Source organism: Ursus americanus, chromosome 3, assembly GCF_024610735.1.
Source record: "Ursus americanus isolate L20-20 chromosome 3, mUrsAme1.1.p, whole genome shotgun sequence".
NCBI classification, from domain to species: Eukaryota; Metazoa; Chordata; class Mammalia; order Carnivora; family Ursidae; genus Ursus; species Ursus americanus.
In genome coordinates, this window is record NC_142129.1 from 89,958,860 (window position 1) to 89,982,517 (window position 23,658).

The 23,658-nt window shown below is 38.3% G+C and overlaps 2 protein-coding genes across 7 annotated transcripts in view; one reads left to right on the plus strand and one right to left on the minus strand.

The window, feature by feature from the left end:
- Window positions 1-962: 962 nt before the first annotated feature.
- On the minus strand, window positions 963-8,472 carry MPLKIP (M-phase specific PLK1 interacting protein). Its single transcript, XM_045793508.2, has 2 exons — window positions 7,839-8,472; window positions 963-6,782 (listed from the first exon to the last, which is right to left on the minus strand). Exons 1-2 carry the CDS (start codon window positions 8,301-8,303, stop codon window positions 6,582-6,584), a joined length of 666 nt encoding a protein of 221 aa, XP_045649464.1. The 5' UTR covers window positions 8,304-8,472; the 3' UTR covers window positions 963-6,581.
- A 127-nt stretch (window positions 8,473-8,599) lies between these two features.
- The window catches only part of SUGCT (succinyl-CoA:glutarate-CoA transferase), a 696,086-nt gene continuing 681,027 nt past the window's right edge, over window positions 8,600-23,658 (plus strand). For 4 of the 6 annotated variants that reach the window (XR_015724068.1, XR_006778824.2, XM_045793507.2 and 1 more), the window contains exon 1: window positions 8,603-8,767. Coding sequence is in view for 4 of the 6 variants with exons in the window: in XM_045793507.2 (XP_045649463.2) it covers window positions 8,668-8,767 (100 nt within the window). In the remaining 2 variants the exon portion in view is untranslated. Of the gene's footprint in view, window positions 8,768-23,658 lie in introns of all 6 variants that reach the window. The other 2 variants (XM_045793504.2, XM_045793506.2) reach the window with 2 other exon arrangements.

The following is a 23,658-nucleotide window of genomic DNA, read 5'->3' on the forward strand; positions in this document are numbered from 1 at the left end:
TTTTCCTGGTTTTCACAGTATTAATATAGGAGATGTTAGGTAATGTACCTCAAATGCAATGGACATTCCTTAACTGCCATGAGCCTAAATCCTATTCAACTTAGAAATCTTGACTCCAGATTTCAAGTATATCTCTAATGGGCTCTGAATTAGTATTCCTTCTGGTTCTTCTTACACTTGAATCTTCAAAATGCAATATAGTTTAAAACTTTGATGTCACATTTTGGTAGAGGATGGCTATCCTCTGTGCTTCATACTTGCAAAACATTTTCACTTTTAGATTTGTAAACACCAATTAGAATGGCCAGTCCAACTGATTTTTCACTTTTATATCATTTATTTCATTTCAATCACCTTTGAATATGCACCTGCCTTTAAAATTTGTCTCACAAACTCTACCACGTAAATTACGATGAACAAACACAAAAGATGTTCTTATGACACAGTATTGTGTGAAGTCCTTTCTTCATCCTTGGATGACTAACTAGATGAGGATGTATTTCCTTTTCTCCTTAGAAATGTATGTTCACTCATTGATTCCTGAATTTGAGAAAAATTTTCTGGGATACTGACATCTGAAAATTTATAGGTAGGGTTAGAACCCAGAGTGCTCATTTGTCTACCAATCATGAAACACCTGTTTTTTCTTTGTCATATGAATGCAAAATAAAAAAAGACAAATTCCTAACTGTGCTCAATGGAAGCTTAAAAAGTTTACATGGATAGTGTCTCTGGACTTCTTTTATACCTCCTTAAAATATGATCCAGTACTTGGGGCAATGGAATAAAAAAAAAAAATAAAGGATGATAAAATAATGAAGATTTCTTTCACTACTGCATTATCCTTCTTGGTGATTCCATCAGTATTCTTTTCCTACTATAGTCTTTTTTTTTTTTTTTTGGATTGTTTCTGATGTAATACCAAAGGTTAATATTGTGTATTTTTTCTTCTTTTTCCCCCCTTTGTCAATTTTCGTTTAGTTTATCCAAAGAATAGGCTTTTGCTTTCTTGACATTCTCTACAGTTTGTCTTCTGTTTCATGGACTTATTTTATTTTTTTGACAGAGGGTACTTCTTGTTTTTAAATTTTGGTTAGAAAACACGGTCTGCATAGCAATCAAATCTTTGACATTTGCAGGCTCTTTCTGATTTAGAACACTTATAAAAATTATTATATGCTGTGTGTACCTGAAAACAATAATATGCGTATATTGTCTATAACTCTGTTTTGTGCATCATTTCCATCCTTACAAATTCCACATCTGTTTGCTATATCCATGTCTGGTGGAGATGTGCTATAAGTCCCCTCTGTGAATTTGAATCTTTTTATAACCCTTCATTTTATAACCTTTCGTTTTACTTTTTATTTTCCTTTTTTGACAGAGAGCACATTTGGGGGGAGGAATAGAATCTTAAGCAGGCTCCATGCCCAGCGTGGAGTGGGGGTTGATCTTACGACCCTGACATCATGACCTGAGCCAAAACCATGAGTCAGTTGCTTAACAACAGCCACCTACACACCCTTATAACCCTTTATTTTAGATGTATCTTTATAAAACCAGCAAATAGATGGATTCCATTTTCCTAATCCAATCTGATGTTTCTTTAAAATGAATTTTTATTTTTCTTAGATTCATTGTAGATCTATTTGGACTTACTACTGTCACTTTTACTTTTACTTCCTTCCCTGATTTCTTTTGGATTTATAGTTTACTATATTCCCTTTCTTCCTTCTCTGCTGGAGACCTTTAAAATTTCTGGTCATATATTCTCTAAAATAATTTTGAAAAGTAATATACACTCTTATAATGTTCAAGTTAATATAAAAACATTTTTACCTAATCTTAAAAATTGTAAAGAAGTCATTTCTGTAATATTGAAATTTTAAGCTAAATCTAGTACATTACTAAGGTATCCAGCTGAACGATGTATCGCAGCAATTTGAAATTCACCATCACTCCTTAAAATAGTTATCAGAAATTTTATGCTATGTTATTCTTAATTCATATCTCCACTGTACTCTCCCATGTAATTTTATCTCATTGCAATAGTGTATTGCTTCAAAGTCTTCTGATACTCTATTATACATCTGTCTCAAAATACATGAAAAACATATATACTGAAATATTTTTAGAAATTAAAAAAATACATTTCCAACAACTAGAAAGCTCCAAGTGTTGAACATTATTGTCTGTATTATCATTACTATTCAAAAGATGAAAAAAAAAACAAAGGAAGTCTTATTGGAAATGTATCTCAATGAGATGGTAGTGCTGTATTTTCACATATTCACGGATCAATTCTGCCACTGCTAGAACACATCAATTTTACTACTATTTTTTATGTATAGATATAACTGCTGAGAAAATGCACTTATATAGTAAAAAGGGACAGAAAGAATTCTGTTATAGTGATGCCATTCAATTCTTGGACTCTTTTTAAGTTATATGCCAAAAATTATAAACTGAGTCTGTCATCAAATTATTTTTAATGATTTTAATTGACAATCTGATTGAGCTTTCTTCAATTCTGAAAGCAAAGAATTGAAAATCACCCTCACTAAAGACCTTGTTGTTCAAGCCATTTTCCTTAATTCTTTAGAAAGTTAACCAAAGATTAAGTTTAGTAAGACTTATTTGTAACTCTTTCACTTAGTCATCTTGCTTATGGAACTTAAAATTAAGACACAACTGAGTAAAAATGCCCCCCACAAAACCGGAAATCGCATAGATTACTTGAGGATAATTCTATATAGATTAGAAATTTTATGTTTGAAAAACAATCATGTTTTTTACAGAATTAGAATGTAATATAAATATCTGGAAAGGAAGAATTAATCCTAACTAAACTGATTTTCTAAAATTAAATACACTCTGTCCTAGTGTATATTTTGGGGATATTTATTCCATTTACCTATACATGAGTATATGTTCTGCTTTTATGATTATTGTTTATAGTATTTTATCAAACTAAGATACCATTTTAACATTTCTGAAATTGGGATGCATCTTACAATTGATGGCATATCATAATTTAATGGGCAGTGATTTTACTAAGTGGTATGTAATAGTGAATCATACACTAGTGTCTTAGATTAGATGAAAAATTAGATTGCAGAAATTAGGAGCAAAAAAAGATAATGAATCACTAGCAAGTTCAGGAAACATGCAAGGTATATTGATGACTATTATGTGTTTTATTTACAATAAAACCCATAATATGTTTATGTTAACTTAAACCTAAATACATGTTAAGAATGAAAAAGTAGGAAATAAGAAAGAAGAGTTGGGCCAGCTAAAAAATTAATATGGATTTACAGAATCTGATAATGAACTGGTAAAGGTTAATAAAAATGTTTCTCCTAAGAATCTGAAAAATATACAATCATGAACTTACCTTTGATATGGGATCTTTTCACTGGAAAATCTAGTATTAGTATGTCAGAAACAAACATGGAACTTCTAACTTCTTCCTCCTTGAAACTATGCTAATTATGCTGAGACAGGTTTGAGACGTATTTATCAGGCTCGTTACTGTTAGGGAGAATGGTGAAAATAGTTTGCTTGACAGCATTCACCAAAACCCATCATGCTTTTGTACCAATTTTGAATATTCTAAAATAGATAAGGCAAATAATCTTATCATTCGTTTGTTGCCTAAAAATAAGGTAACTTTACCTTCATGTTATGTTCTTGCTCTCTGCTTTACTTTCACATGATTCACCCACAGGAAAAATGATTTTTTGAAGTCAGGAAATAAAAAAGACAAGGCCATTAAACAAAAAACTGTCATCATACTATCTCTTACTTGACAACACATCTGAATTCTGAACATCTCCACATGGGCCAATAAACCCACTTCTAAGACCACACTTCACTCATAATGAAAACGAACTTCCGCTGTACTTTCTTAAATTGGGCAGTCAGAAAGGTCTGTTCAGAACAGGTTGAAAGGGAAGGGATGTAACTCCACATCTTGATGGGATAGTGCAAAGTTCCGTAAGACTATGTGGGAACTGACGTATTGTTGGGGTTATTTTTATAAAACACAAGCTTGCCATAGTTTTCTTATGTAAAGTAGGAGAGGGTGATTATGAAAAGGCAGAGGGTAAAAAGGAGAACTGGCATAATCCACTGAACATGGAAATGTTCTTTAGACAGATCATTTTAACAAAGAGTATTTATGGGAACTGAGGATCTGGAAAGGTTTCTATGCCTGCATTTCCCTTGAAAGGCTGAAGACTCCCAGAAGTACACACACCCTTGTTTGAAGACCAACTTCTGTTCTTTAGTTACCCGAATACTTAAGATGCATACTTAACTAAAAATTTTTCTAAAAATTTTCATTTCTATGGAGGTAAAAATGTGTATTTTGGAACACTAAAAAACAATTATTCTCATTTTAAAGAATGATCCATTCATTCAGCTAAACAAAGATAGACTAATAATAGAAACAAACCAAATTATCAATGTCTCAAGAATTTGGATAACTGAATACACTACCAACTAGAGCCAAACAGTAATGCACCTTTCCCGAGGACAAAAGTTTCTCTTAGGAAAGTCAGAGGTCAGCTCTGGAAGTGGATGTTGGTGCCTTGGCAAGAAATTTTATATTTAGTTGTTTAATATTATACTTACAGTGAAATAAAATGTATGTAAACCATTAGAACTGTTACAATTTGTGTATCTTCCAAATACACTATGAATACATTGGCACAAAATCCTTCCTAACTTCCTTTTTCATCTTTGCTAATAACCCAGTGATCTCTAAGAGGTGGTTTAATAATTATTTCCAAATGCCATTTCCTAAAGATAGTATTTCTTACCTATAAAATTCATTAAAAGGTTTACAAAAGTATTCTACTTTCATCACACTTCATCACCTCAAATCATCTGGGAAAGACAAGATGTTAGAGAATAAAGACATTTCCTTTAAAATATTGGGGAAAATTACTAATTTACTATCCCTTTTATAATAGGAGACAAGGCAGAGCAATACAGTAGTTATAATCAGAATGTCTGCATTCATTCACCAAATATTTATTAAGCACCTACTATTTCCCAGACATCATTCTAGCAGCTGAGGCTCTATAGGGGTGAATGAGAAAGTAATAGCTACCATTTATTGAGTGCTTACTATGTGCCAGGCTCTGGCCTAAGAGTTGCACACATATAAACCCTTTTAATCCTCAAACACAACACCTCTATGACATGGGTACTACTTTCATTTTACATATGAAAAAATTGAGGCATAGAGAAGTTAAATAACTCATCCAGCTTTTAACTGGTAGAAATAGTCCTGGCTGTCGCGGAGCTTCTATTAATCTGAACTCCTTCCCTTCTCCTTTTCTTCTTTGCCACTGCGAGTGACCTAACAGATAAGAACTGAGTATGGCTCAAATAGGTAGTGTGACCATTTCATTTTTAGAGGTTTGTTTGGGAATGTTTAAAGAGAATTTTAACTAGCTCTCTCTTCATGATGTTGTGATCTCAAAATATCTAACAAACCTGAATGTTAGAACACTTAGTTTTGTTTAAAAATTTGGGGAGAAACAGTTAATGTAGGTATACACATGTAGCATCCCTTCCTTTGGAAAACCACTTTTCTAATCCAGGCAGGCATAGCGGGTCTAAAGATTATGAGACCCTGTCTCATTATAGGGGAGATTCATAGTTCAAGCTAGGCCTCAGTGCCTTGGGCAGTTATTGGTTCAGGACTACAGAAACATGATGCAGGCATGGACAGTGTTGGGAGATGTTTCTTGGGATGGACAGTGTTGGGAGATGTTCTCTTCACAAAGGAAGTGATTTCAGACTGCTGGTACCCATCTTCCTTGGCTCAAGAGAAAATGACTCCACAATACTGAGAGATGTTGAGAAATTCAGATACAGAACACTTTAACCTTGCTATGCAAGAAATAGGTCTATTATTGCCCTTTCCAGTTAAATGAGTATAAAAAGTATAAATACCCTTTAAGTGGGTTTCTGTGACTTTCAATTAAGTTTCAACGCATTTACAAAAGCATTACATAAAATGTGCACAAAGAACAATGGTTATAATAAATATGAATAGAATTCTTTTCTGTTCTCTTCCTTTACCCTCTTTCCCTGTGAACAAATATAGAACTGTCTACAGCTCAAAGGATGGTTTATTTCATTTTCAAAAGTAGTATGCAAAATATCTATGAATTCTAAGCAAGTGGTTACAGGCATTATTTTAATAATTCTACTTCTTTAGCATATGACAAAACCACAATATATCTAGAAAGACAAAATGTTTTATTTTAAAACATTGGAAAACCATTGAAAGACAAATGTCCATTATATAACCATGAATGTTAAGTATTTGGAAACTGTAAATCTTCTAAAATGTGGTAGGCACTTCCAAAGAGCTAAATACTGCAAATTATTCTACTGTATGTCTTCTCTAATATCAACAATACTTGATATGACGAAAAATACCAAGAAGACTCAACTAATTATTCAAAGTCACCATCTTAGGGTTCAACTTAATTACATGAGTAAAAGTTTTGTCCAAGATGTTCCTGACACATGAAGCTTCCGGGTGAATTTCAGAAAAGTTAACAAAAGTATCTTCCTTTTTTGCCTGTGAATGTTTGAGTACTGCTGTATTGTTGGTTAATATCCACTACAGATACTGGTTCTAGGCCAGCCCAAGGGTCTTCAAGCATTGAAGGCTTGAAATAATTTTCCAACTCATTAGACATTCTTTTTTCTCTACCACGCCCTGATCCAAATGGTGTAGATGTCCTTGGAGAACCCTTTAGAAAAAAAATCATCAGTTAAAAAAATGTTTTGTAGAGATAACTGGCATTTTTAAAAGCTAGTGGGGAATCACATTGTTAGTTAAAAGTTGCGTTTTGAACCCAAACATGTTCAACTGCAAAGTCCATTCTTCCTTTAATCTAGCGTTTTTGTTTGTAAAAGTATTTAAGCCAATTTGACATACTCAGTTACTGATAATTCCATGTCAACTGTCAGCTCAAATACTTTTGGATTTCTAATGTAATAACTTTGCAGAACTAACGACTGGCGATGAAATAAGAAATTATGTTTCAATTTTTCCTCAAAATTTCCACCTTTTTTTCTGGAGGGGAATTAAAACTTTTTTTAAACCCTACAGCTTCAAAATTTCAAGAACCTTTCCATCCTATTATCTACTTAGCTCCAGACTCAAAAGGGGTGGGGTTGGTTTAGCACAACGAAAAGTAGAAAACCGTGCAAGTTTTAAACCACAGAAATCCTAGACACACCAGAAATACTCCCTTGGTCTCCTGTGTTCACTCTCACTGAGAGGAATGGGAAACTTCCAAAATCACCGATTTTTCCTTAAGACTTGGAGCAGAAGCCAGTGTAGTTTGAAGCTCCTCTCCCCATCCCTTCCTCCCAGGCCCCGCCCTCGCCAAAAAAGTGTGCCAGTAGTGGGAAAATTGCACCAGTCTATAACCCTGTAACTCAGATGAGCTCCACGCTGGGGATTCGTTCGCTTTTTCACACCTCGGAGAATAATTTACTCAGACGAACTGGCAAGGTCCCTGGCAAAGGATAGGGAATGAGGGAAATCTGTGTAGGAATGGCAGTGTGCTAGTTCAAAGCAGGAGGGCTCTAGAAACCGAAAGCACAGCTCTGCTACTTAAGGTCACCTAAAGTAAGTTACTTAACTTCTCTCTCAGCCTCAGTTTACTCATCTGCAAAACAGGGCCAACAATAGTATCTCACCTCATAGAGGATCAGACAAAATAATCCATGTAAAGGGATTATTATTAGTACCATGCCTGCCATACAGTAAGAGCTCGGCAAACGCTGGCTATTATTACCTGGGGGTGGGTCTGCTGCTGCCCTGGGGAGTAGCCGAATTGCTGCTGGGACCCCGCGGGGGACTTGGAGTAGGAGCCAGGGTAGCCGCCAGGGGACGGAGACCCGAATCGGCCCCCCGGGAAGCTGCCGCCGTGTCGCGGAGAGTGGCTGCTCCCGTAGGGCCTAGACCGGGGCCCGTACGGCGGCGTGTGGTGCGGACTCCCGTACCCGTCCCGAGGGGAGGGCGGCCGCGGTCCGCCTCCGCCCGGGGTACCCCGGAAGCTGCTCCCGCTACCCCAACCTCCTACACCCGCGCCGGGGTAGGGAGGAGTCGGGGGTCGAAAATTCTGTCGGTGCATTTCAGGAGACGAAGACGAAGACCTCACTGCCGCGTTCTCCCGCCGGAACTGGCCCGACCAACCCTTCCCACAGACTCGGTGGTCCTCTGTCAAAACGGTCCTCTGGCCTCCAGCGCAGTACAGCATATTGGTTCCGGCCTCACAAGGGTTCCGTCAGGCGCAGGGTAGAAGTGGGTTACTGAACTGGGTAGAGATTAAGCGGATTTAAGTACAGGCAAGAGGAAGAAGAAAGACAACAGAAAGCCCGAATACTCGGCTCCAGCAAAGGCCTTTATGGTCTTGCGGTGCTTGCTCGGGACGGACCTACGAGACGACTGCACGGACTAGAACGCACCGCCCGGAAAGCACTGCGGGACAAGCACAGCCCGTCGGGGCCCGGCCCAGTGGGCGGGGCCTGAGATGCTCGCGGGCGCCCCCTGCGGCGGCGGGCGGAGCGCGCGCGCTGCGCTCTTTCCTCACGCCGGGACCTAGGATATATGAGAGGCGCGCGATGCTGGCGAAGCTGGCGAGGGTCGCGGCTGTGCGGAGAACCCGCCTTCTCTTCGGCCTGGGCGGCGGGAGGGGTTTGTGGACCGGCCGCCCGCAGTCAGGTACCCTCCGAGACGCGGTCCGGGCGGCGAAGGGGACCCCGGCCCCAGTCTCCCCCTCGGGCGGCGCCATGGGGCGAGCGCCCGCTCTTTCCCGAAGTGTCTCCTGGCACCGCAGCCCACCCTTCGGCCTTTCCCGCCTCTAGCGGCCCTCGCTCGGTGGCCCCGCGGCCGGCCTGACCCCGCGCCTCGGCCGCCCCGGGGTCACCCTGCTCGGCGTCCCGGCCGGGGGCCGAGAGCTCGCCCCTGCGCGGTCGTACTGGGGGGACGCCTCGCCTCTGTCCCTTACCCTACCCTGACTCGTCTCCCGAGTTTAACTCACTTTGAAAAGGTACCCCCCGGCTGCATTTCAGAAAGGATTTCAGAGTGCAGCTCTGCAGAACTGGGGGGGGGGGGGGGGAAGAGGCTGTGGTAACTAAGCTCGGACTTTACTCCCTTCCTTGTTCTTGTTAAATGGAAGCGGGTTAAGGAGATGGCTTGGCTCCGAGGCAGAGATGCTGATTTTTCAAAGAGCACACTGACCAAAGCTCTGAAAATCTTGACTGTTCCACAGACTTTTGGTTATAAAGAAAAACGTGCTAATCCAAGCATGACGCCTAATGTCTAATAAAACGCTTTTGTACCAGACACCTGTCCCAGAATTTTATTAAGAAGATGTGGCTTAAATTTACCACCGTTTATAGAACTTTGGTTACTCCCTCAGAGTGTGGGAATGGTAGTCCGCTATGACTCGTGAAATCAGCTCGTGGGAAACAGAATCTTAAAGAACTTTAGGACTCCTGAAATCACAGTCCAGCGGGTGGCCGGGACCTGAGCTTGTACACCTTGCAGCTGCCGTTCCTCACTGCCCCTGTGACATGCCGGGTGACAAGGCTAGCCGAAGTGTGATGTCCTCTCAGTTTGCATCCTCCTTGAGGAGTGGAGACACAGATGACTTTCTGTTATTTATTCTCTGGGAATTCTGTTCGCCTAATTTCTCCTTTAGACACAAATGTACAATCAGTCAAGTCAGGATAATGCCATCAAGGCTTAGTGATGCAGTGAAGGTGTGAGGACCCCAGATGATCCACTTGAATGTGTATTTCTCTGTCTTGGCCAAAAATTTAGCTTTTGGGCGTTGTCTTTGGTGCTTAGCTTAATGTCTGGTAATTGGGATCTTAAATATTTATTGAATGAACGATTGCGTTGGTCGCATCATTATCGTTCAGTGATTCTCACTTGTTTTATCTTCTATATCATCAACCAGTCTGCTTGTTTGGGTAGAGGGAGCAGAAGAATGAGGGCGGTGGGGACCAAAATTACCTTTGATAATTTTTTTTATAACTGGCAAGTGATTTGCAGAATTGATTAAAATACTGTATTGTCTTTTTACTTGGCTTACATTTCTAGAATGTTCTTCCCTATAGTGATGTCTTTCTTGTTCATATGTCTACACATATGAACTTTCATTAGAAATGGGGGAAGGGAAGAAATACAGTGCAAAATTTTTGACAGGTAGATTATACATAACAGTGTACCTTTCATCAGGTTTGCAGGTATATATGAGGGTTGAGGGAGAGTTAATCCTTAATAATTGTATGAAAACTCCAGATTCCACTTGGGTCACTTCCGAGAATAGGCCATTTGCCCTTTTAGGGACGAGAAATAGGCCAAGAGAAGTTAAGTGACTTGCGTAAGTTCACATAACAAGCAGAGGTGCAATCAGAACTCAGGCTTTTTGAATCTCAGGAGATTTTTTTCCCCCCTAAGTAAAGATAAATGAATTGGCAATCAGTCTGTCCTATTTTTTTTTTTTAAAGATTTTCATTTATTTATTTGAGAGAGGGGCGGGTGGGGGGGCCATGAGCGGGGAGGAGGGGCAGAGGGAGAGGAGGAAGAAGCAGACTCCTTACTGATCAGGGAGCCCAACATGGACTCCATCCCAGGACCCTGGGATCATGACCTGAGCCTAAGGCAGATGCTTAACCGACTGAGCCACCCAGTCTGCCCTTTGAAAAATGCAATAGATAAATATTGTAAAATTTTGAAAGTGCTGTATAGCATATTATTTTAGATTTAGAGATTAGCACGTATAACCTTAATATTGAATCTTTGTAAATGTCGTTAGAGTCTTCCCATGTCTTAGCGTGGGAATTGCAGTCTGTGTGCCTGAACTGTGGGTCTGAGGCATGTTTGTATTGAATTCCTTTTTATGGTGGTAAGTTCAGCGGAAGAGAGGTGAGGGGAGGGGTAGGAAGTTTTATGTTGGGTTATCTGAAAGTAGAAAAGTGAGGAACTGGGATGGTGGATATGAGAGTATGGCGGCTGCTCCCTGAAGTCTGAGTCCTGTAGAAAGAAAAGGGCACGTCTTATATTTGTGAGCAACAGAGGTTTTGGTTCCCTCCAAAAGAGAATTACAGCACTGTTCAGGGAGGATCGGTAGTAGAAAACAGGGTACTGGATAGGCCATTGCTTTCATTGGAAGTGTTTAGGTACTTTTTTCAAGTGGCATTGTATACATAGGACATCAACAGACAAGAACTTTCTGAGTACCTGTGAACTATATGGGGAGCCCCAGAAATAATTGGTTAACTTTGTGGTGGTGGGTGTTTTATAGGTTTCATATTAATGCAAGTAAGAGCACCAAGCCAAGGAAATTTATTTGTAAATGTAAATGGAACCATGTCTGTTTCTATAAGACAAGATTTTTATTTAGGTTGCCTAAGATTTTTTGGTGTTTTTTTTTCTTTTTCTAGTGGATTTCAATTTTTTTTTTTTTTTTTTTTTGGTTGTTGAGTCTTATCTTCAAAAACCCTTATTGGAAGCCCAAATTTTGAGAGCAGATGGGCTATATTTGAGGCAGGAATTGGGGTTTCATAGCCCTGCTCACTCTGCACCTCTAAATGGCCCTCTGAAAAGAGGCTTCTGGGGCACCTCTGAAGAATTCCCAGAGCTCTCCAGAAAGGGTGTGAAAGCCAATATTTCAGGAGGTGTCACATATTAACAGGGGCTGCAAATATAAATGTTTTGGTTTGTTTTACTGTGTACTATCAAAAAGTGTATATTTTCATGTTTCTGCACGGGCACAGCTTTTTTAAGCCAACAAAACTGGAACCTGGGTTGAAGGGCAAGACTTGGAAGTTAAAAGATTGTTAAGAGATTAGATTGTTAGAGAATGCCCAGGAAGCTTGTTTCTTTTTTCAAAGGGTTATAAAACTCAGAGCCTGGGAGACATTCAAGATGGAGATTGTAAACCCTGTGAAGTTAATCTTCCCTGGGAGACATGTATTTACATTCCAAAGGGTTAGAACTCTGAGACCTTCCCTTTTCTAAGGAGAATTTGCTTACATTAGGAAGATTGGCTTTTTTTCTGCCTTTCTTAGGGAAAGGTAGCAGTTGGTCCTCTATAATATACATACTTCCAGATTCATACTTTTGGGGACCTTCCTGTGGTTTAACAACCCTCTATGTATAGGCCTAACCAACTGGCTCTCGTTATGATGCCTGTGGCGTATTAGGTGTGGGAAAAGTGGTACATTTCTCGGTTTAAGTAATAATAACTCTGATCTCTGCTCCAGAACCTTGCGTTTACTCTCAGGCTAAAACTGCATAAATGTAAATATTAAAAACATACGTTTTTGATGTAAAACACTTTGTATTACGGGAGAATATATTTAATAATTTTTATGTATAGAGATGTTTGTATATATACTTAGAGTATAAGCTTTACCTTAATATTTCCTAAACTTTCAGATTATCTCTGTTTTTCTTATAGAGGTCCTGTTATTAGCTGTTTCATGTTAAAGACTTCCAGTAGTGAAAAAGTCAGTATATCTCTAGGATGTGATTAGTTCACTCATTGATAGGGTTAGGCCTATACTGAACACAGTAGATCACTTACCTATAACCTGCATAATATTTTCATTGACAAAGCAAGTATTAGAAGCAGCTTGTTCTTAGGACTCTCTGAGAGCCAAACTTCACTGTAAATCATCTTCTTTTCAGCTCTAAGCGTGTTTGCATTGTCGGTGGTAGTCAAGCATGGGTGAATTGTTTTATACATAATTACTTCTTTGTAGACTAATATTCTTTTTTAAAAATTCATATATTTTTAAAGATTTTATTTATTTATTTGACTGAGAGGGAGAGGGAGCACAAGCAGGGGGAGCAGCAAGCAGAGGGAGAGGGAGAAGCAGGCTCCCCACTGAGCAGGGAGCTGGACATGGGGGCTGGATCCCAGGACCCCGGGATCATGACTTGAGCTGAAGGCAGACACTTAACCGACTGAGTCACCCAGGTGCCCCTGTAGACTAATATTCTTTATTCAGGTGTAACATAGGTGTTAAAGCATTAACTCACACTTAAAAAAATTTTCATTGAGAATAAAATTGCTGACAGAGTACTTCAATATGAAGGAAAATGTAAGAGAGTGTAACTATTGTTTTCAAGACACAAATTTTTATCTTGAAATTAGAAAATTTTAATTTCACTGGAAGGTGTATTTTCGTATTTTTCCAATTATAAAAACAATACGTACATTTTGTAGGTAACCTGAAGTGTTAAAAAAAAACAGAAAGCAAGAAAAAATATTAATTGCTTATCGAAGAAGCAAAATTAATATTAATATTGAAATAGAAAAAAAATAAGCGTTAGGTAGTTTAAATCTTTAAATAGGAAAATAAAAACTTTTTAAATGGGAAACCCACCCATACATAAGCATTTGTGTAATCTGGGGTTGCATGGTACCTGTGCAGAGAAGAGTTAACATAGCAGGCCTCAGGCTGCTGTCTTTATTATTACTTTTTGAAATTTTTATGTATTTATTTATTTTTTGAGAGAGAGAGTGGGAGCGGCAGAGGGAGAGAGAGAATCTCAAGCAGGCTCCACACCCAGTGTGGAGCTGGATGCTGGGCTTAATCTCAGGACCCTGAGATCATGACCTGAGCCGAAATCAGGAGTTGGATATTTAACCGACTGAGCCACCCTGGCACCCCTCAGGCTGCTGTCTTTAGAAGGACCATTTTAGAAGTTTAGACCTTGGATGGCATCTGGGAACTTGGCCCTTGAACTGCTTCCTAAAATAAGGGTGCCTAGATGGTTTGTACAATCCTCGTGATTTATGGTGAACCTCCTTTTGCTCTGAGTCTGGAATTTTGGTACATGGGAAGCAGAGCATGTCTTTGTGAATAGCCCTCAGTAAAAACCTTAGATTCTGAGTTTGTAACAGACTTCCCAGAGCAGAAGCATTGGACATGTTGCTCTTTTTTTTTGTTTCTGGAGAAAGAAGCTACTTGGCGTGGCCCCTCACAGAAGGAAGAGAACATAAGAAGCCTGTGCATGGATTTTTCCAGACTCTGCTTGTCTTTTTCCCTTGCTGATCCTGTCATATATCATTTTACTATAATAAACCTTAGTCACGAATACAACTATATTCTGAGTATTGTGAATCCTTTTAGCAAATCACTGGAAGTGTGGGTAGTCTTGAGGAATCCTGAAACAATACCAGAGGTGGAAAGTAAAATGATTTTTTGAAAGCGAAGTTCCAGTATAACTCAAAAAGCAAACAAGAGATAGGGAAAAGTTACTTTCACAAAAAGTGAATGATAAAAGGTTAATATTCTCACTGCACAAAGAATCCATACAAATTAATAATAAGATAAATGTGCCTTAACTATATGGGGCAAAATAATTTATGAGAACTTATAAGAATAATTTATAAGAAAAGACATGAAACAAGAACATATATGAAAAACTATTTCAGAATTTAATTTCAGAAGTCATTAAATGCAAATTGAAATGACAGTGACATGCAAATTTTGAACTGTCAAATTTGCAACAAAGAAGTAAAAAAAAAAATTCCCACAAAACCAAGAGATCATATCCAGGCTTATAGAAGATGGTGGAGAATAAATACCATTTTCATACACTGCTGGTACCAGTATATGTTAATACTGCCTTTCTCATGAACAATTTGATAATTGGTATTAACAGTATTAAAAGAGTTTGTAACATGAACACACCTTAAGGCCTCCCTCTATACTCGGAAACATGCTCTTTGTTTTACCTTCTCCATCCTCCAAAACTCTAAAAGCCTTCAAGAATAATTTTTTCCTTTACTACTTGAAGAGAAGTTTTTGGGAGGGTTCTGTAGATCCTCACACAGAAAGCATCCTAAATTCTCTCTAGACATCTCTCCTGCTCATAAGAATTACCCACTGGAAGCTGTTAAAAACAAATCAGATTGTAAAACATGTTCTTTTTCACGTGCGTATCCACCCCACACACTTCTTTCAGGCTGCCCCTTCCTGTCCCTTCTATTCATTTCTCTTAGTTAAATATTTGCAGCGTTCTGTAAAATAGGACTCAGTACCTTTTTTTGTGTCAAAAGAGGGCTCATCCTGTTGACAGTCTAATACTGCAATACCCTTCCCCCCACTCCCTGCATACACACATTTTCTTCTTTGCTGTGATTAAATTATAATTTCCCTCAAGTATTTATGACCACGTTTCATCAACAACCTAGAGTAAGCACTGTTTTGCCGGTTTCTAGAAAGGACGGGTTTTTCTAATTTGTGAAAAGAACTTACCTTTGGTTAGTCTTCTTGTAGAGGACAGCCACATCACCAACATTGAGTTCAAGGAGCATCTGGGGTTTGTGAGCACTTATATTCAGCAGTTAGTAACTATCATTTGCTCCACCAGTTTCTGGTTCAACCACTTCTGATCATCTGAGTAGTTAACTTCAGGATGGCCCATTAAGGAGTCCTGAACATCGAATTTTTTTCCTTTTGCTTGCTGACTTTTGGTTATAAATTCTATAACTCTAAATTGATTTATAAAGTCTGTAAATTGGTGGTGTTCCATCTTTCCACATACCAATCTGTAGTAGTGATCTACCTCCTAAAAGACTTGAAAAAACAATCCATTGCATATTCGTTGATATTTAAAAGTTTTTATCACTTAAATACATTTTATAATATGAACTAAGGTGAGAGTAGGCTTTGAGATGTGTGAAGAATATGCTTTTCCTTAGCCTAGTGGGGAGAAGGGTTATGAAAGAAGGCTTAGTCATAGGCTGATTAGTTGTAGGAAAGAATATGTATGGAAGTTGAAAACCTGGAAATTGATTTCTTTAAAATGATTCATGTATCTCTTAGGAAAGTCTTCCATGTCTCAGTTTGAAGACTGCTGCTAAAGGGACAGTAAAACAATCTCCCCCAGAAAAAGACTTATCAGTTGTTAGCTTTGAGGCTGTGATATTGCTTAGAGGCTACCATTTTTCTCCTCCAATGCTGGGTGTCTCTTGTGGTCATGATAGACTTGGTTGTGCTGCAGTACAAATTAGCCCATGATCTTAGTGGCTTAGTACAATAAAAACATCTTTTTTGCACGTCTAGCTTCACTCTTTGAAACTTGCAGCCTCCAAGGTCACTGTAGTAGAAGAGAAACCTGGATGATTTCATGGGATATTTTTAAGGGTCAAGCCTGAATTGGCTTATGTTACTTGTGCCTATCCATTTCATTGGCCAGACCCCAGGCCAGACCCCAATCTGACTGCAGGAGAAAGCTGGGAAGTAGGAAGAGCAGAGGGATTTTGGATGAGCACTGACTTGTATTTTGTTTGTGGTGTGCTTTACTCAAGACTCAAAAGCCCCCTGTCGATCTTTTTACATCATTCTTCATATAAACTTCTTACATTTTCGTTAAGATAGTGGCTTCCAATGGTTCCAAAACCTGTTAGAGTGCAAATCCCACAGTAATAGCCAAGTTCTTATAGGTGAAGGACAGTTGTTAAGAAACAGGGTGTCAGCAGAGGTGGATTATAAATTATTGTAAGTTTTTACCCATCTAACTATTCTCTGGTTGTCTCTAAATGGTATGTTTGTGTTGTAACTTGAGCATCACTCCCACACCACCTTTTTACAGCTCAGAAATTCTACTTGCCCTGGAATGTCTTCCAGTGGATACTAATTTTTGAAGTACTCCAAACTCCTGCATTTACCTGTCAAAGTATACTATTAGGAACAGAGCTTTTTTTCAAGACTTCTAACACATGCCAGAAAGAAAACATCTTGCTAACTATTCTAAATAAAGCTTCAGCAGATTAAGAGAACGTGCTTTGAGAAGATGTCCATCTCTGCTTTCTCACTCCTAAGTTCTGGTAGTTAAGTTCTCTGTAAAATATCAAATTAAAAAATCCTTTTAGTGTATATTACATGTTCTATTTGATACGATATTTGATCAGTTTGTTTAATGACTTGGCCTTTTTTTTTTTTTGATGTTGGCTAGTACAGTGGGGAGGGATGCCATGATTGCTGTCACACAAATGAGCCACTGAGGTGGGCATCTGTCATTTATGTCTACTCTAGTGTTGCTCATGTTTATTTGTGTCCTGGAAACCTTAGGGCCAAATACCAAGGGAGTCTTAGAAGCGGCTCTGGCAAGCATAGAATTGATGGTGCCTTCATTATAATTATACTTCTTTGCATGATTGCTCAGCCATATCCTTATAATAGCTTTTAATCCTAGAGGCTAAATAAGATAGAACGATATCCAAGCTGCTCAATATATCACAACAAATTAACAACTGATGCCCTTTCCAACTGTTTTTCCTCCTATAATCACCCTTTATTCCCATCCAGTTTATTCTTGTCTTTCACAAATTGGCAAACTATGGATGTGCAGATATCCTTCTTAAGTATAGAGTATTGAGAGTCATTTTTTTTCTGTTCCTTAAAATATCATTTTTTTCTTGTTTTAACATTTGGAATAAGTTATTTACTTTAGTAGATGGTGTGACTATGTAATACATATATGATAGTGATAATAATGACAAAAAGTAAACTTTTAGTAGGCAATTACTGTATGCCAAAAAGTATGCTGAGCACTTTACATGCAACATTTCATTTAATCCTTGCAAACTCTATGATTGAGGTGTTTCAGATGAGGAAACAAGCTCAGAGAAGTGAAGTTACCTTGAAGGTCAGTGGGGAGTAAGTCCCGGAGCAGGAAATCGAATCTTGTCAGTCTCCAGAGTTCATGCTCTTCACTGTGTAAAACTCATTCATTGATTTTGACTTCAGTGTGCTCTGGAAGTTCTTTCTGGGTGTCTTCTCAGATAATACAAGTAAAATTCTATTGCCTGATGTGAAATGAATTCAGTTTAAAAGTTTGTGCTTCATTAAACAAAGTTTTACTAATTTATTATGGCTGTGAGATGGCATTGGTAGTGAAATATAGACTTCTCTTAATAGATTTGTAATGAAAAGAAGTTTATGGGATGAAGAGACCCCTAAATGTATTTCTTTTTTTTTTTTTTTTTTTAATTTATTCGACAGAGATAGAGACAGCCAGCGAGAGAGGGAACACAAGCAGGGGGAGTGGGAGAGGAAGAAGCAGGCTTATAGCGGAGGAGCCTGATGTGGGGCTCGATCCCACAACGCCGGGATCACGCCCTGAGCCGAAGGCAGACGCTTAACCGCTGTACCACCCAGGGGCCCCTGTTTGTATGTTAATATCATATTTTAAGAATTATACTCTTTTTTTTTAACCTTGTAGGCTAAATATTCTTCCCTCCACAAAAAAATTTTTCTGAGCTATTCTTGATCATATACTCATTAAGATGAATTTTAGAATCAATTTATCAATCCTTCTTTACCTTTTCTTCCCCTATGTCCCACCCTTCTAAACTGTGTTTTGATGATGGCATTCAGTTTTGTTTCAAAGCTTCCAAAGGCTGGTCAAGGGCTTCCTCGTTGAGCTAACAGTGATCTTTCTTTTGCCTCTTTTATACAGTTAATTCTAGTTACTAGAGGCAGTTATGTTCTACAAACTGAACACGTGATTAGTGAATACCAAACCATTGCTCCTGGGGGAAGTAGAGGACTAAGTTCCTGCAGATCTCTGGTCACACATTTTTCACTACTGATTAGGACACATAATGTTGTTAAGTGTGTGTTTCTGTTTAAAGTCACCTTATTTAATATATATTGTTGTTTCATTCACATTGAACTCAGGGCCATAGCATTATAACTTCTATAGTTATAGTCATGCCTAAACAAAGCTCAACTAACACATATTTTCTCTACAAGGGGCACTGGGTGGCTCAGTCCGTTAGGCATTTGCCTTGGGCTCACGTCATGATCCCAGGATCCTGGGATGGAGCCCTGTGTGTCAGGCTCCCTGCTCAGTGGGGGAGTCTGCTTCTCCCCCTGCCTCTGCCTCTGTCCCTACTTGTGCTCTCTCTCTCTCTCAGATGAATAAATAAAATCTTAAGAAAAAGTAAAAGGCTCATCATAGTTGTCTTGCATTTAAGAACACGAGACAGCACTTTAGCCACTACTCTCAGGGGTCACGTTAAATGGTGAAATCACCAAAAAAAGCACAGAAATGTGAAAATGAGACACTAAATACACCACATAAAGGACACTTGTTTATAGTATGAGATCTGAAACAAGAAGGCCAGTGCGTTGCCTCCTTTAACTTCGGGTGGGAACATGTGCATCGAGTTACTGAAATATTTCTGCATTCAGTGCATGTCCTGGGATGACGGCAGAAGCACTGCAGTATTGATTTTGGAGTTAGCGAGTAGTTGAAATCTCAAATATAGAATCTGTGAATAATGAGACTAGACTGTGATTTCCCTCTGAAGCTGCTGCAGTGTGTGCAAATAAAGAATCAGGGAAAGCTTCAGGGTGACAATATTTATCAAAACATTGCGGGGGGCAGTACAGCAAAATGATACTTCACCTGTTGCTCATGAATTTAACATAACTTCTTTATTTTTTAATTTTTGAAAATCCAGATTTTACATATGCTTGAGATCTGTAAGGTTAATTATGTCTCTCTGCCCCTTTCCATTTCCCAGGGACAATGAATTTCAGTTCTTTCAGCTGTTTCTTTCAGTTTTTATCTCCAGATCTCTAACTAATGTGATTCTAATGCTACTATTTGGTTTTGTTTTTAGGCATTATCTATAGTGATAAAGACTTGCTTTCTTTCACCACCATTCCAACAATTACACATCCACTTTCCGTCTTACCAAATAAAAAATTTTGCTAGACCGGTATGCAGTATTTATATTGTTATGATTATACAGTTATTCTTCATACTTTGATTACATTGCTGCCCTTATACACCTTTTGTTTTCCCTTGTGTTAATATTTGTCTGGCTTCTTTATTTACTTTCTCAACATCTTTCCTTAATTCATTCCCAACTGTACCATAAGTATAAATATTTCAGCTATTGTGTTATTTTCTTTACTGTCATCCTGAAGATTCCTTTCATCTTTCTCCTCCTTTAGATCCTCCATTTTCTGACCCCATATTTTCTTATTTCTTGTTCTGTTTTTGGTGGAGCATATCCTCTAGAAATAATTTTCCCAAGAAAGGATGGGAAGGTAAAGTTTTTGAAAATTTGCGTGATTGAAAATATTCTTTTTCTACCCTCACACAAGACTCATGGCTTGACTGGGTTTAGAATTTAAAAGAGAAATATATTTTCCTCTCAAAATTTTAAGGTTTTTGTTCCATTTTTATGTTTCAGTTTCCAGTACTGTTGAGTTCAAGGACATTCTGCTAGCCAGTCCTTTGTATATGCTTTTTTCTCCCTAGAAAGTTTCCAGATCTTCTTTTGGCAGAGGAAAAAATCTTATTGTTCTAAATTCTTACATTGATGGGTCTTGGTGTGTGTCTTTTAATATAGTTTTTTAGTTTTTTAAATGTCTAGCACTTTGTCATTTTTTAATTTTTTATTTTTTTATTGAAGTATAGTTGAAACATAATGTTACATTAGTTTCAGGTGTATAATATCATGATGTGACAACTCTATATATTATGCTATATTCACCACAAGTGTAGCTACTGTCTATCACCATACAATGCTATTACAACACCATTTACCGTATTTCCTATGCTGTACCTTTCATTCCCATGAATTATTCATTCTTGGTGTGTGTCTTTATTTTTATTAATTTAATTAAATTAGTTTTTTAAATTTTAGTATAGTTGACATAAAATGTTCCATTAGTTTCAGGTATACAATATAGTGATTTGACAATCTGTGCATTGATGCTATGCTCATCACAAGTGTAGCTACCATCTGTCACCACACAATGCCATTATAATATCGTTGACTATATTCCCTGTGCTGTGCCTTTTATTCCCACAACTTATTCGTTTCATAGCTGGAAGCCTGTATCTCCAACTCCCCTTTGCCCATTTTGCCTATCCCCTCTTCCCTCTGGCAACCATCAGTTTGTATTTACAGGTATGATTCTGCTTTTGGCTTGTTTATTCATTTGTTTTATCTTTTAAATTTCATGTACGGGTGAAATCATAAGTAATTTGTCTTTCTGTCTGACTTATTTCACTTAGCATGATACCCTGTAGATTTATCCATGTTGTTGCAAAAGGCAAGATTGCATCCTTTTTTAAGGCTGAGTAATATTCCAGTGTGTGTGTGTGTGTGTGTGTGTGTGTGTGTGTGTGTGTGTGTGTGTGTATCACATCTTCTTTATCTGTTCATCTCCTGATGGACACTTGGGGGGTTTCCACATCTTGGCTGTTGTAAATAATGCTGCAGTATATATAGGGGTGCATGTATCTTTTCAAAATGGTGTGTATCTTTTTAAAAATCTGTGCAGGGCATGCAGAGGGCCCTTTCAGTATGGAAATTCATGCCCTTCAGTTCTGTGAACTTTTTCTGAATTGTTTATTAATGTTCTCTCTTCTGTTTTTTGCTGTTCACTCTTTGAGAAACCTGTATTATCAGAATTCCTGGGCTTATTCTTTATTTTTTCTCCCTCTTCTCCATTTTTCACTTTTAATATTTCTTTTTGTTCTGTCTGGGTGATTTTCTTATCTTTATATTTTTTTTAAAAAGATTATCTATTTGAGAGAGAGTGTGTGCAAGTGTGTTGGGGGAGGGGCAAAGGGAGAGAGAGAGAATCCTTAAGCAGACTTCCCACTGAGCAGGGATCCTGAAATGGGGGCTCCATCCCAGGACCCTGAGATCATGACCTGAGTTGAAATCAAGAGTTGGCTGCTTGACCAACTGAGCCACCCAGGTACCCCATCTTATCTTTATCTTTTTGCCTTTCTCTTACATTTTCATTCTTCTTTTTTTAAAGTTCCAAGATCATGTTTTTATTCTCTAAAATTTTTTTTACAAGTATCTTTTTCTGTTTTATAGGTGCAAGTTCTTCATGTTTCTGATAATATTGATAATTTTTTATGGAGGTAAAATTTGCATACAGTAAAATTCTTTTTGGTATATACTTCTATGAGTTTGAACAAACATATAGAGTCATGTAATCATCACCATAGTTAAGGTATAGAACACTTCCCTCAGCACATATCACATGGAGCACTGAGTGTTACACGCAAACAATGAATCATGGAACACTACATCAAAAACTAATGATGTACTGTATGGTGACTAACATAACATTAAAAAATAAAAAAAGAACACTTCCCTCACCCCTCAAAATTTGCAGTCATTGTCTCTCTTCATCCCTAGTCTCTCCCAGCTCTTATCTGTCTCTCTTGTTTGCCTTTTCCAGAATGTCATATTGATGGAATCATAACAGTAGTTTTAAAAAATTCTTTTACCTGCCTTATATGAGTTTGCTCTGAGTTTCTTTTTCATGTTTGGTTTGGTCTCTCTCTCTTTTTTATTTTAAGAATTTTTATTTATTTTTGTGTGCGTGAGAGAGCACACAAGCAGGGGGAAGGGGCAGAGGGAGAAGCAGACTCCCCACTGAGCAGGGTGCTGGATGAGGGACTCCATCTGAGGACCCTGGAATCATGACCTGAGCCGAAGGCAGCCGCTTATCCAACTGAGCCACCTAGGTGCCCCTCTTTCTTTCTTGATATAGGTTTTCCCTGTATCTTGCTGATTTTGGGCTGTTCTCCTACATGATGAGAGATAGATATTAAAAGAATTGATTGGAAACTGCATGCATGGGTAGAGCTTTGTTATGGGCTGAATTGTGTCTCCCCAAATGCATATGTTGGTGTTCTCACCCCCTATACCTCAGAATGTGACTGTTTTTGGAGGTAAGTCCCTTAAAGAGATAATTTAAGTTAAAATGAGGCTGTTCTGGTGGGTACTTGCTGATTGGTGTCTTTATAAGAAGAGGTTAGGAGAGATATCAGGGATGTAGTGCACAGAGGGATGACCATGTGAAGAGGCAGCAAGGAGGTGGCCATCTGCAAATGAAGGAGAGAGGCTTCAGGAGAAGCTAAACCTCCTGACACCTTGGTCTTGGACTTCTAGCCTCTAGAACTGTGAGAAAAGGATTTCTGTTGTTTAAGGCCCTCATTCTATGGTATTTTGTTATGGCAGCCCTAGCACACTAAAATAAGGCTTCTTGATTGACAAATTTCAATATAGGGTGATATGGCTGGACCTTTATGTATGAATGGCTACTATCAGTATTTTTAGTTATTTTCTCTTGGGTTGATAAATTCTTCCCCAAAGAAGGATTTTCCAATGTTATTTGACATGAAAGCTAGAGAAGAAAGGGATTTGGAGGCTTATCAAGTGGAGAAGATTTGCAGTAGCTGTTTTGGGAAGAGATGGTTGTTGGGTAGCAATGAATTTGAAGTTAGGCATCCTGATTTTATAGGGGACAAAACTGAATAGCCTCTCTCCATCAGCTTGATGTTTATGTTGCAGTGTGTTAAGTGACAAGGATGGTAAGGGTGCTTGAAGCAATGGTGTGTAGACTCATTAAGGGAACTGAATTAAAATGGGCAAAAGTTTGAAGCAGATGTTTAGTAAAAAAGATATGATAATGGCCAATAAGCTCATCACCACTTGTCATCATGGAAATACAAATCAAAAGCACTTCGAGTGTATTACCCAGTTTCCAAGATGGCTGCAATGATCCTTACCTCCTCATACACCCTTG